Here is a 13,617-nt window from a genome sequence, read left to right on the forward strand (position 1 = left end):
CCACCCCGTCAGGGCCAGACCAGCCCTGAGCCCCTGAAGAACCATCGACTCCGGGGAAATGAGGAGCAGGTGCTCCCTGCAGCCTTGCTGTCACTGCTGGGGCCAGGGGGCCCTGACAGATCACGTGGGGACAGTGTTCCTCGATCCTCGATGTGGTAAGTGTTCTGAGCACCAGGCACGGTAGTGCATTTGAAAAGCCTGGCCAGCCCTGCCCAGAGCAAACGCTCCACAACAGCCATGGGAGTGTCCTGCAGCTGCATAACCGGTGACCACCACCTGGGCGACTTCCTATGGCAGAAGTTAGATTCTTCACAGTTCTGTAGGCCGCAGAGTGAAATCCAGGTGTGGGGGGCTCTGGAGGCTCTGGGGGTGAGCCGTCCTGCTCCTCTAAGCCCCCACGGCTGCGGGCTGGCTTGGCTGCATCTGTATCCTCTGCTCCACCTACGCAGGCCTCTCCCTGTGTGCCCCTGTCCCCGCCTCCTCAGGCCAGTTGCCCACATTTGAGATCATCATTTCATCCACAAAGACCCTTTCTCCAAGTCAAGTCAGGATGTGGACATACCTTTGATGTCATTCAACCCTCTGCAGGAGCTTTCTCGGTTTTATATATTTTTATATATTTTCATGAGAGCCCAGCAAAGCAGCCCAGGTGGAACCTCTGAGCAGTTCCTGGTGGACCCTGATGGCATCGAGGTGCCCTTTCCATCCCAGCCAGCGCTCAGCAAGGATTGTTTACATAAGCACAGCGGCCACTCACCGTAGCCCACTGCCCCTCGATTCCGGTGCTCACCACTCCCTCTTACATAAATGACCACCTCGTAAAAGCCTGTGGTTCTGCACTGGTTGTTTCAAACCCAATCACCATCATACACAATCCTGGAAATTATCACCTGCAGTGAGATAACTTATCTGGTGCTTGGCATGAGTCAAGAGCAAGTTCAAAATGGTCCTACGCTGCCTGGAGACCTCTTCCAGTTGATGATGGCAAAAATCAACTGGACATTAGCAGTTACTAAATAAAGAATTTATTATTCACACTGAAGACACCTGGCTACACATGGCTTGGTATTAAACAGTCGTTACTGAATTTCTGACAGACTCTCCCTGGACATTCGCACGTGTTTACAAAGGCAGAGCTCAACCTCTGGCCTCTGCTGTCAGCCCCGCCTTGCAGATGTCGGGAGCGCCCCCGAAACACAGACAAGCAGGGTGCAACCCTGAGCCCTTCTCTGTGCCATGTTCCAGGACACTGAAAAGCTGGTGGCTATGCAAAACCACACTTAGGGAACATTCTGCCCGGTGATGCAGTCCTTTCAAAATGTAGATCCAGCCACATCTAGGGGCTCGTGTTCACGTGGCACCTGGGTGATGCCCAAGCATGGCCCTGGTCCGGGGGCCCACAGACACCCTGAGCAGCCCTTGGCGAGCAAGATTAGCATGTGTCCAGCTAAGTCCCAAAAACCTGACAGTGTCCAGGTGACCCCAAGGCTGAGCCCATGGACTGGCCACAAGCCAAAACTGTGCCAGTGGACAAATGTTCCCTCTGTGTCCGGCAACAAGGCCCAAACCTTCTTTACAGAACATTTCAGGAATGGAATCTCAGTTGCAGCATGAAAATATACACAGACCTCCTTGCGAGCGTTGGACTATCTACAGCTCCTCTCGGGTGGTGCAGCCTCGCCGGCACGTCAGTCCACAGCATGCTCAGGAGGCCCAGAGTGGCCTGGGAAGGCAGGACTGGTAAGTGGTTCTGCACCCAGGCAGGGCCACGGGCTCCCCACCCAGACCTGCCGAAGTTTGTGGTGAAACAGAGTCTCTGGGTTTCTTCATTATAGAAATCTTACTTTAACAAGAAAAGCAGCAGCAGCTTGCCCCAGCTAGTCCCCCAGTCTGCACAACAGATCACAGCGCCGCCCCGCCCCTCGGGCAGCCCCAGCCACCTGCTCTGGCGGGACAGCCTGGGCTCCTAAACTCCCCAGAGCCTCCCCAGAACGAGCAGTCATGGAGGCCGCAGCCCTTGGCGCTCCTCCATGTGCCCGCCACACCCCCTGTGATGCCCACGTGACTCGTGGTGGAGTGGATGAGGGAGGCGAAGGAGAGGCCAGCCTGGTCGGCTCTGGGCCCAGTGCTGTCCCCTGGGCGTGGGTTCTGGAACTCTGCAGGTGGCACAGGACACCTCTGGCAGAGGTAGTGGGAAAGGAGATGTGGCGGCCAGCCTGAGCAAGCACCCACACAGACCGTCCAGAGACGCACAGGGCCGGGGCCCGTCACTGGCACCCCTTGCCCCTCAGGCTCCTGCGGAGGGGAAGGCTGCAGAAGGTGCTGTCCCCGCCCAGGGCAGCCAGCAGGCCCTTTGCCTTCATTCCACCTGCCAGATGGCGATCTTGCCCTCCTCCCCGCCAGACCCGCTCAGCACGTATCTGTCCTCTGCCGAGCACAGGGTCCTCACGGTGTCCGCGTGTGCCACCAGCTCCTTTTCCACGGTCTTCCGCTGTACGTCGATCACGTAGATTTTCCCCTTGAGTTTCCCCTGTGACAGTCCCCTGCCTCCCACCCAGATCTGCAGGGAGAAACGGGAGGCGTGTCAGCCAGGATCCAAGAGCCTCGAGGGCGTGGGCATGGCCCAGTCCTGGGCTCTGCGCCCCGAAGCCGAGTCCCTCTTGGACAGGCCACCTGATGTACCTACAGGACAGAGCTGGGGGCCACAGCCCTCTGTGGCCTCTGGAGCCCTCTTCCCAGGCCTCCCAGCCCAGGGACCACAGGGACCATGTGACCGTGGTCAGACACACTGTCTGTGGACTTGACACTTGCTAAGCGCTTACGTGCCCTCACCCTCAACCCACTCAGGCCTGAGGGCAGAGGTCTAGTGAGCGGCTGAAGCCACCCAGAATGCGGTTCTGGGACGTCCAGCTTCTAAGAAGCACAGTCACACCATGGAGACTCTAGAACTGAAGTGAACATCACCAGGAGGCTCACAAGCCAACAGGATGCAGAGGGACCTTCCCAACCGCTGCAGCTGGGGCCTGGAATTTCCCAAAGGCCCACGTGTGGAAGGCTTATCCAGGATACTGCAGGCCTCGTCCTCCGCCCAGCCCCACTGCAGGGAGGACCCCGGAGGGAAGGCGGCGGCTCACCTGCCTCTTCACCAGCAGCAGGCAGTGGATCTGGGAGCAGTCCTGAAGGGGCACCATCTGCGGCGGCCGGGCCAGGTCCTTCAAGCTCCAGACGTAGACCTCACTGTGACCCACACAGGCCGCCCAGAGCTGCTCCTGCTGGACAGAAACCACCGTGGGCCTGTGGCCAAGGCAGCCCCGCCCCTGCAGCGGGCAGCCGGCTGCTCTGCAGTACCTCGTGGAAGAGCTGGAAGCCCACGAAAGAGGTGCGTGTGTTGCTCGGGGTCTGGTCGCTCCTCAGCTCCTGGCAGAAGGTGCCCTGCAGGGTCAGCACCAAGATGCTGTCACCTGTGCCTGCAGGAGGACAGCTTGGTGAGGAGCGGCGGGTGACGCATGGTGGGCTGGAAGGGTCAGGGCAGCGAGTGTCCCTGTGACGCGGAGCGTGAGCCCACCCACCGCTGCTCCACGCTTAACACGGGGGCGGGGGGGGGGCCTGGGCCCGAGCTTGCCAGGGGCCTCTCGGCGTGGGCAGTGGGGCAGAAGGCAGGGCGGATTGGGCACCTCGGGCCTCTGGTGTTTGGGGATTTCCCTCTCCAGCAGCCAAAGCGGGTCCTAGCCCCACCCAGTGACACCCAGCTTCCCTGTGCGCAGCACCAGCACAACCCTCGGTCTGTCATCCTGCAGGTGAGGGGCCTCCCTGCAGGCCAGCAGTGTGTGCCTCTCTGCGAGCTCCAAGCCATCAAAACCAGCCCAGGAGGGGGTACAAAGCCGGCCTGGTCAGGCTGGAGTTGACCTGGCGGAGCCACTGCGTTGTCCCCTGCCCCTGGCACGCCGGTGTCCCGTGTGAACAGTGCAGGCCGGAGGGCAGGAGGACAAGCCTGGCTCTCGGGTAGCATCCCGCTCACAAGCAAAGAGGCCTGGGTACACGGGTGCTGGGAGACAGCGGGTCCCAGGAGCTGGAGTAGGTGCCCCCACCGAGATGCCGATGGCTTTACACCATGGGGACGTTGCACTGCAGTCCCCTCCAGCTGCCAGCCTCACCTGACGAGTGGGCCCTGGGACCCTGGCCGGCCTGATAGTGAAGGGGCTCACAAGGGCTCTCCTCTCCCCCCTCTAAGCCTGGTTGGGAGCTGCCTCTGGTGCCGCCCGACAAGCACCGCACGCCAGGAAGCCCCGGCCGGGTGCTGTCACCTGCCTGGACTAACAAGTGGGAGTGTGGAGCAGGGCCACAGGAGGCCCGAGTGGCAGGGACCAGCTCCCAACCACTGCAGGAGCTTCACCGCCCACCCCCACCGTACAGACCCAGAGGGCAGAGAACAGGGGGTAGGGCTCAGCACGTCACTGGTGTGTGATCGTCCCAGGGTGGGCCCAGCACACAGGGACAGGCCAGGTGAGGGCACAAGGAAGTCAGGAGAGAAATGGAGTCCTCCAAACAAAAACCAAATGGAGACTCTAGAACTGAAGTGAACATCACCAGGAGGCTCACAGCCAACAGGGCGCAGAGGGACCTTCCCAACCGCTGCAGTTGGGGCCTGGAATTTCCCAAAGGCCCACGTGTGGAAGGCTTATCCTCAGCCTGCGCTGGGGCCTGAGAGGAGCAGAGTGGGTCACTGCGGGGTGCCCCTGGCCTGGCCCCTCTTCTTTCTGTCTGAACCCTGCTCTGAGTCCCTCCATGGTGTGTACAACAGATGTTCTTGGACTGTGCCTGCCCCAAGCTACTCCATCCTACAGAACAGAAGCCTGCCAGGGTCTGCTCTATTTTGAGTACAACCACCAAAGAAGGTGACTCTGCACCTGGTCTGTGCAAGTAATCGACCGCCATCTGCCCAGCACGGCCACAAAGAACCAGGCAGTAAACAAGTGATTCCTGCCAACTGATCAAACGAAGAAATCAGGAGCCTGAGGACATCCCAACCCATCAGGAACACCAGAATGCAGGTGGCGGTGGCGGTGGCGGTGGTGGTTTGGTTGGCTATTTTCTGTTTTGGTTCAGGGATTGAACCAGGGCACTTCACCACTGAGCTACATCCCCAGCTCTTTTTTATTTTTTGATACAGTATCACTAAGTTGCTGGCCTTGAACATGCAATCCTCCTGCCTCAGCCTTCCAAGTCACTGGGTTTACAGGATGTGCCACCACACCCAGCTCACACTTGGGAGTTTATCAGCCTCATCAGATGCAACCCCTCATCTAAGACCCATAAAAGGAACCCCCCCCCACCCCCGACTAAACACGGCAGCATCCTGTCAGCTGGTCACTCGTCAGAAAATGCCTGGTTCTGTCCTGCCCATGACAGTGACGCACACCTCACTCCAAGATCACACCTCCAACTGACATTCCAGAACTGGCGTCCTCTGGAGCCCTGCCTGACGGCTCTGGGGAACTGGCTGGTTAAAACCCCTGACCCCCACAGAGACTCTGACTCTGGCCCCCCCCACTCTGCCTGCTCTGGGAGCAGGCTCCTGCAGCTGCCTTAACCCTTGTCAGCCTTTCATGACACTGTCATGCCAGGTAGGTAAGTGGCCCAGAGGTGACGTAAAGCACCAGGAGGGTGCACGCCCCACACCTTCGGATGAAGGCCGTGAGCAGCCCTGGGGCTCCTGAAACCGATCCCCTGCAGAGACTGGGGGGGGGGCGTGGAGGGTCCTGTGCATCTCGCTACACTAAAGTACTTCAATGTAAAAGAACTGGGGACAACCACGCGCCCTGTCTGGCCACGCCCACAGGGAGGCCTTCAGCCACAGGCAACATCTGTGCCCTGGGTGTCCCCCCCAGGGCAACATGAGCCGCCAGGCAGAGGCTATGCCTCCCATCTCCTGCAAAGTGCCTGGCTTGGCCTTGAGGATGCTCAGGTCCCAGGGATGTGCTGGGAGTGGCAGGGGTGGCCCAGTGAGGCCCCAGGGGAGGTGGCTGTGGAGGGTGATGGGGCAGCAGGGGACTCAGGGACACCTGGGACAGGTTCACCCCAGAGCATGTGCAGCAAGAGCACAGGGAGGCGGGCGTGGCTGGCACATCAGGGCAGCAGGGGCCGGGAAGTCGGGGGCCTGGGCACAGCCAGCAGGGAAGAGTGACAGAGAGTGCCTGCAGGTTGCCAGTTTGACCCTAAAACCAGAGGTGCCCCAGGCAGAGGGAAACAGGCTCTGAGAGCAGGGTCAGGGTGGTTTGGAGGACTTACAGCACCACAGATGGCCACTGTGTAGACTGATGGACGTGAGACCTCCGCTTGGCAGCTGGAACCGGCTGGTCACCTGCAGCGTGCTCACGTTCCATGCCAGGACTGTCCCGTCCAGGCTGCAGGAGAAGACCTGGCTGGAGGGATCAAAGGCATGTGCATGCACTGAACAGGGCCCCTGGGCCCCAGGCCTTCAGCCCCAGGAGAAACAAGTCGCCATTAAGCATCCATAACACGGAAGGCGAGTGCCGCCCGGCCGTCCGGGGCAGGAGCAGGCTGTGGGGCACCCAGTCGCACAGAGCCTGTCCTGGGCAGAGCCACAGCAAGACCATAGACTGAAACAAGGCCCACCAAGGGCTGCCCAGCCCAGAGGGGCCACAGAGGGCCTGCACTGCAGCTGCAGGGAGGGGGACTGGCCAGCGCCACCCCTGGTCCTGCCCTAGCCAGCCTGTTTGTCTTCCAGGTGAGCCCCTGACCTGGGCAGTGCTGTGCCAGGCCCTATCCTCACCACAGGACACACGTGGTGAGCAGAACCAGAGCCTGCCCTCAGGTAACAGGAACAGACAGTGAGTGACACAACCAGGGTCAGGTTGAACTGTCCCTGAGAAACATGTGTCCTCACCCCAGGACCTCAGAACGGGACCTGACATGGAGGCAGGCCCTTTTCCAAGTCAAAGTGAGGTCATCGGCCCAGCAGGAACAGAAACCCTGCCAGGCCTGGGCAGGCTACAGGCTGCTGGCCAGCAGGTGGCTTTGTGGGAGCTGGGGACTTAACAATGACAGTTTTAAAGGATGACAACAGTGAAAGCTCAGGGGATCTCTCACTTACAGGTTTCAACGTAACAATGAGAAAGCTCATCCCTGTCGCCACGCCTGCCCACGATGGTCACCGAGGGTCAGCGCCTTCCTCTGAGCCCACGAGCAGGGTCGCTGCCCACCTCGCCTCTGGACCCGCGTTGCTCTGAGCCCAGCACCCTTCACACTGGCACCCCTGACCCCACAGAGCCACCGTACCTGGGCTTCTTCCCATCCTGCACAGCCAAGCCCGTGACCGCGGAGCGGTGGTCCGTGAGCTGCTTGTTGCAGGACATGCTGTGGGTGTTGATGATGTAGATGACGGAGTCCTCGCAGCCAATCCACAGCTGGCTCTGCTCCGCCATCACCATGCAGCTCTAACAGGGCGAGAGGCACGACGGGAACTGGTGGCCGCTGCCCCACTGGGCTCCAGACACAGACGCACACTTGTTTCCCAGGACTAATCGGAGGGCGGGGACTGCTACCAAGGCAGCCTTTGGGGCTTACTGTCGTTGGGATCTTATTAAAAAGGCTCTGGTGGGCTCTCAACTCAGAACAAGGACAGTTCCCTTAGTTTCTCTTTCTGCTTCTGTCCAGCTCTGAGTGTGGTCAGACGCGCACGTTTTCACTTCTGGTAACTCAGACCCTCCCACTCGTCCAAGTCCATAGACTTGCGGACTATGGGAAGGGTTCGGGAAGCAGTTCCGTGGCCTCTCCCTCCCCTGCGCGCTGCCGAGTCTGACATCCAGGTACCTGGACGGCCTGATCCCAGGCACTCGGTGCCCGGGCTGCAGTCACAGGGTTTTTGGCTTTGAAAGCACCCACTGGAACAGTGTGAAAACTCATTTTCTGCTCACGCCACGAGCGTCCTGTTATTTTTAGATAAGATGCAACCACCAAAATGGACCCTAAGCAGCTGCCTGAGGCTTCGCTGGAACGTCCTCTTCACGTTACATGTGAGCTCAGCGGGTTGTGCTGTGTGAGGCACAGGGCAGGGCATCTCCCTGCAGGGTCCCTTGGAACTGTGCCTTCTCCTGGACAGGGGACAGCCCCTGCACAGTGGGAGTACAGGGCACCAAACCACCTGGCAGCACAGACTGGACAGAGGCTGGGACTCCAGAGAGGCCGCACCTGTGAGTCTGCGAAGGGTCCTCAGAAGCCAGCCACGGTGGGCCTGGAGTCCCAGCTGCTCAGAAGGCCGAGACGGGGACGGGGTGGGGGGGGTGCCTGGAGCCCAGGAGCTCAAGGGCAGCCTGGGTACACAGTGAGACCCCCCCAGTCAAGGTGAGGGCAGGCAAAACAGAAAGACGGTCACAAGTGACCGGAAAAATGCAAACAGCTCAACGGGAGATGCTTCTCACACCCACCAGACTGGCCAGAAGGTACAGTCCTCCGGCAATGGTGGTCTGAGGACAGGGAAGGGCTGCCAAGCGCCTGAGGAGACGGAGGACCAGTGCAGGGTTAGGGGCACCCTCAAGCTGCTGTGTCCACAGGAGGCCACACCACGACCAGGCCAAGAAACTCCCAGCCATTCTGGTTATAAAACCCTCAACTTCATTCAGACTCAAAGGAACAAAAGGACCAAGCGCCCAGGACAGGCCTGGCCTCTGCTGGCTAGGACGCAGGGTGGTTGGACACCCTGGAGGGCACCCACTGCCCCTCACTAGGCATCACCAGAATCATAGAAAATACCATAGGGGTTCTGTGACCCTGGGCCCGGCACACCTGGGTGGCCCGGAGCTTCCCCCCCGCCATGAGCGGGCCATAGTGGTGGGAGGGGCAGGCCGCATTCAGACCCCAGCAAAGATGAGACTGTTTCACAAAGCTGGGGGCCGGGGAGAGGCTCTGGGCCCATCTGAACTTGAGGGCCCCCACCTGCTCACCACTTTGGAGGTGCCCACTTTAAAGCAGTGCTGGTGGACGGTCCAGGAGGAGGCATCGAACACGGTCACCTTGCCCCCACTCAGGGCACACCACAGCTTGGGGCGGGCATCCTCTGCCTTCTCTGCTGGGTCAAGATGCCCTGAAGAGGAAATCAATGGCAGAGACGTGAGGGGGGTCCCAGGCACCACCAGGCAAGGAGGCCACACGCCTGCCCCTGGGCGCAGACTGGCTGCCGAGAACCATACAGACAGAGCACCCAGGGCAGGTGCCCTGCGTGGCACCAGGCAGGTGCGTCAGGGCCTCTAGAGAGCCACAGTTCCAGAGCCGGGAACAGCAGGAGGGGCTGATGAGCACTGGACACAGAAAGCAGGGGTCAGCTGGAGAGGCCTAGGCAGGAGCCACCAAGTGCCATGCCAACCAAGGCGTAGGAGGGTCCCCCATCTCCCTGACGCTCAGTGGTGGCCTTTTAACTTTGGCCACTCTAAAGAAGTAAAAGTTTCGGGGTTTTGTTTTCAAGATGGTTCTCTACGTTACCCGGGCTGGTCTCAAGACCTCCTGTCTGGGCCCCCCAGGGGCAGGGGCCATAGGCTTGCACATTTCCCTAACCATTAATGAGGCTGAGGCCCGAGCCCCTGGCCACTCTGCCCACCACCAACTGGTGCTATTCCTCCTCCCGTCTACTATGGCCCAGCAGACATCCGCTGGAACTCCTGCAGGACCTTCAAAAAAAGCCCTTTGCTCCACCGTGGCCAAATCCACCAGTCTGCCTCAGGGTCAGGGCTTTTAGAGGCCCCAGGGGCCATGGGCCTGCCCTGGGATAGAGGCCCCTTCTGCAGGGCCTGGTGCAGGTCCGCTTGCTTTAATTGCTTGTTGCTGTGCCCATCAAGTTTAGATTTCAGTCCCCTGGAACTGATCGTGGGGAGAGGGGGTCAGGATTCATCTGCCCGGCCCCATCCCCCGTGGACAGTCCTTGCCCACCCCCCCCCCAAGCACTGCCCATCACCATTAGGAGGAGTCCTGGTAGCCACCTTCGGGGTGTCTACTGCACTGGTCCGTGGCTGGCTTGTCAACCCTGGGAGTCCAGCCGAGAGCCAGGGTTACCAGGACTCCCCTCTGGCAGGCCCCGGCCCCTCCACACCACCGTCCCACAGGGGCAAGATGCCCAGAGGCTGGTCAGTTGTAATTCAAGGGAAAGGGCCCTGGATCTGAAAACAGCCCGCAGTCCAGGCGCCGTGGCCATGGAGCCAGAGCCAGTGAGCGCCACGGTCAGCAGCCACGTAGTCCCGGTCCAAGGCACGCGCTGGGCTCTGCTCTGCTCATTCCCCACCACCCCCTGCTTTGCTGCTGCTTCTCCCGACACGTGGCCCTTCCCCGGGAGAGCACGTGGCCACCGCCCCAGAACGTGCGCCCATTGTCAATCAACGGATCCGTGAGGCCACGCGGGAGTGTTCTGTGGTGCTCGTGTTAAGTCCTTCTGGAGCAAAGAACTGACAACAAACTGAAAGTTCTTCCTGCCTGAAGCCAGCGGCCCCACCTGCCACCACCTGCCCTCAGCATGGCCCCTGCTGCTGTCCTCCGCCATCCAGAGCCCAGTGCTCTGATGTGCAACCACAGCCCAAGGAGGGCCCCTGCTGGTGCTTGGAGTCGGGGTGCACCACGTTCTCCCTCCTACCATCCAAATGCAGCTCTTAGAGAGCCAGAAAGTCATATGCAGGAAAGGCACCCAACAGGAGGGGGGGAGGGGAGGGAAGGGCAAGGCAGGGCAGCTCCTGCCCGCCAGCCCCGACCCGAGTACCAGGCCCGGTCTCCTTGTCACAGGGCAGCCTCAGTGACTCCCAGCGACCCACGTGACCCGGTGGGAGCCAGTGCCCTGCACCTGCTCTGGAGGGCAGGGGACAAACACGCTGGGACGGGTGAGTCTGGGTGTGGCCTTTGCCTCTTGAGGGCTCACCCCCCAAGCCCCTGCCCTGCACCGCTTCCCACGGGTCTGTAGCCTCTAGCTTCGGGGTGACCTCGCACCCAAACCCTAACTTGGCAGATGAGCGGTAGAAGAGCAGCCCCGACGGACAGCCCTCACCTGGAGTGTACAGCAGCACGTCCACCGCCTGCGGCGCCGTCTCCCCCACCCAAGGGCTGATCTTGTGTTTCAGGGTCTCCGCGGTCGTCATGGGGAACGCCGTGGGCACTGAGGACAAAACCTGGAGTCAGTTCACTGGCACGAGGACACAGGTGGCATCCTTGCAGCCAGGTCCAAGGACAGCAGCGTCAGGCCCTTCTCGGGGTAGCCTATGTGTGGCAGCATGGGGGGCCGTGGGGAGTGCCCCCTTCCCAGCCCGAAGCTGCTGCCTAGCAGAGAGGGCACTTGAAACATCCCTCAGTAACAAAACAGCCCCCAGCTGCAGCAACCAAGGAAACTAGCTCAAGAGCAGTCTCAGCCCCAGAATGACGACGCAGGCTGGGCGTCCCTGCTGGCGTCCCCTGCTGCGGGGCTGACCTGTGTCCTGTGTGCTGTGCCATGTTCAGCAGCGTCCCTGGCCGTGCCCCCCAGATGCCAGCATTACCCCCCACACACCCTCGATGTCTCTCGGCACTGCCGAGGCCTCTCCACAGGGAGCGGGTACAGAGTCGCCCCAGTTAGAAGCCACTGGCCTGTGGAGGAGCCGACACCCCCTTCTGCAGAAAACCCCCGTCTCCAGACAAAGCTGCCTCCATCTGGGCTGCTGGCACCACGTGCCGTAACGGGGTCCTGGGCACTTCCTGCCCGCCAGCCCCAACCATGAGTACCAGGCACCGTCTCCTTGTCACAGGGCAGCTTCAGTGACTTCAGGGGACTTCCTGGCCGCAGTTACCCACTGATCACGTGGGCACTACAGTCGGGGCGGCTGTGCTCTGGTACTTGCCCAGCTGCCCTCTTGCCTTATTGTGTCAAGCCTCACAGACTGACGAGGCTGATATTATCGTCCCAATTCAAACAGACGAAACAGAAGCACCGGATCCCACCCACCAGGGGCGACAGACGGGCAGGTCGGCCAGGACTCCCATGGGCTCCGGTCCCTCTCACCAGAGGCCATGGCATACCCCTCGGAACCCTCCAGAACCACTGAGCGTCCGCTTTACAGGACAACACAGGGACTCTATCTCAGAAAACCACTGCCCACAGCCCCAAGGGCCCCAGGCCACATGCCGCCACCCGCTAGCATAGAAACCAGTCTTGTGCTGTTGGCCTGATGCCGGTGTCGACGGTAACAAGTGTCCTCGACACTCCCACCTCTCGCGCACACCCCGAGGCAGCTGGCCCCAGAGATCACATAAGATGGGAACAAAACAGGGGCCAGCACTGAAATGGTGGGGAGTCGTCCTCACCCGTGGGCACCCGGACTGAGAACCATCTTCCGGGAGGCAGCTCAAGCCGGGCCCAGCTGTGCGGCCTGGGAACGTGGGCCAGGCAGGAACAGCCTGCACACGCAGGTCGCCCCGGCAGAGGGCCCAAGCCCACCAGGCCTGTCCCTGGCGTCCAGAGGCACCCACACCACTCAGTGGCCATCCTTGGATTTCCAGTCTGCTTCAGCAGCCAGGCGGCCACTGGAGGAGAGGCGGGTCAGGAGGAGGCCAACAGGCCAGGAAGCCAGGGGACGGCCAGCGCCATCGGACACACCTCGACACGCCCCAGACGCGCACGGCGCCCGGCCAGCTGCTCTTACTTTCACTCTTCATCTTATCAAAGTAGGACAGCTTGGAGGCCGCGTAGATGGCACCAGGTGACCGCAGTGTGCCCACGACGGCATCCATCAGCAGGACGTTGGTCAGCGCTTGCTGGATGTACTGGGGGTCCTAAGGTGGAAAAGGGTGCATTTCAACGCAGGAAGAGCCACAGAGGTCCCCAAGGCGGCCGCAGGAGGAGCAGCGCGTCCCCAGGCACGCCCACAGCCCATGGTCGCGGTCAGTGGACGAGGAGTTTGGGTTTATGGGGTGCGATTTTTAAGACAAATGTTGATGGTTACACGGGGAGCCAGCAGCGTCCCCCCAAGCCTTGCCGTGAGGAGCCCAGGCCGCAGGCTGCTCCTCCTCTGTGGCGGGCCCAGGGCACAGACGTGTCGCGGACCTCAGTGAGCACACAGGGTGGCTGCGCTCAAGCCAAACTGCCCAGCAGCCCACCCGCCCGCGGCTGTAGCCAGATGGCACTGGTTCGGGTAAATAAGCCGAGCAGGTAAAGTCAGCGGCTAGTCCAAACACCACGGAACACTGGCCTGGTAGAAAGGGCCCGCCTTCCCACTGCGAGACTGGGAGCCCCCGTCAGTGGTGGCTCGTTCTGAGCCTGCCTTCCTCTGGGGACTAGTGGGGCCGTGACGATACTGACACCACGGCCCGCCACCTGCTTCCTCCTCTCCCTGTGTCCTTCAGCTTCATCCGGGGTGCTCGATAAAGTGCCAGAATCCCTAGGATATCAATGACCTCTGGAAGGAATCCAATGCCACCCATCAACTCCCAGATCCTGTGACGTTAGGGCCACTCAGAGCCGCGTGTGCCCAGAACACCTGACTCAGACCCCAGAGGGGAGGAGGTCAGCACAGTCCAACCCTGTCCCTCCACTTGCTGGGATGTCACCAGAACAGTGGGGGGGGGGGGGTATGGAGGGAAACGAGGAGGCGTGGT

General features: G+C 61.0%; 1 protein-coding gene across 4 annotated transcripts in view; it reads right to left on the bottom strand.

Annotated features, from left to right (window-relative positions):
* Positions 1 to 1,009: 1,009 nt before the first annotated feature.
* The window catches only part of Dennd3 (DENN domain containing 3), a 46,109-nt gene continuing 33,501 nt past the window's right edge, over positions 1,010 to 13,617 (bottom strand). For 2 of the 4 annotated variants that reach the window (XM_046449020.2, XM_046449022.2), the window contains exons 16-23: positions 12,666 to 12,795; positions 11,042 to 11,149; positions 8,964 to 9,103; positions 7,300 to 7,457; positions 6,289 to 6,422; positions 3,349 to 3,467; positions 3,135 to 3,272; positions 1,010 to 2,560 (exon numbers count right to left, since the gene is read on the bottom strand). In XM_046449020.2, the coding sequence (XP_046304976.1) occupies positions 2,360 to 2,560; positions 3,135 to 3,272; positions 3,349 to 3,467; positions 6,289 to 6,422; positions 7,300 to 7,457; positions 8,964 to 9,103; positions 11,042 to 11,149; positions 12,666 to 12,795 (1,128 nt within the window). In that variant the 3' untranslated portion in view covers positions 1,010 to 2,359. Of the gene's footprint in view, positions 2,561 to 3,134; positions 3,273 to 3,348; positions 3,468 to 6,288; positions 6,423 to 7,299; positions 7,458 to 8,955; positions 9,104 to 11,041; positions 11,150 to 12,665; positions 12,796 to 13,617 lie in introns of those variants that run through there. The other 2 variants (XM_046449021.2, XM_046449023.2) reach the window with 2 other exon arrangements.

This window comes from Marmota monax, unplaced genomic scaffold (genome assembly GCF_021218885.2).
Source record: "Marmota monax isolate L192 unplaced genomic scaffold, Marmota_monax_Labrador192_F-V1.1 WCK01_AAM20220418_F8-fsc00073, whole genome shotgun sequence".
Taxonomy (NCBI): Eukaryota; Metazoa; Chordata; class Mammalia; order Rodentia; family Sciuridae; genus Marmota; species Marmota monax.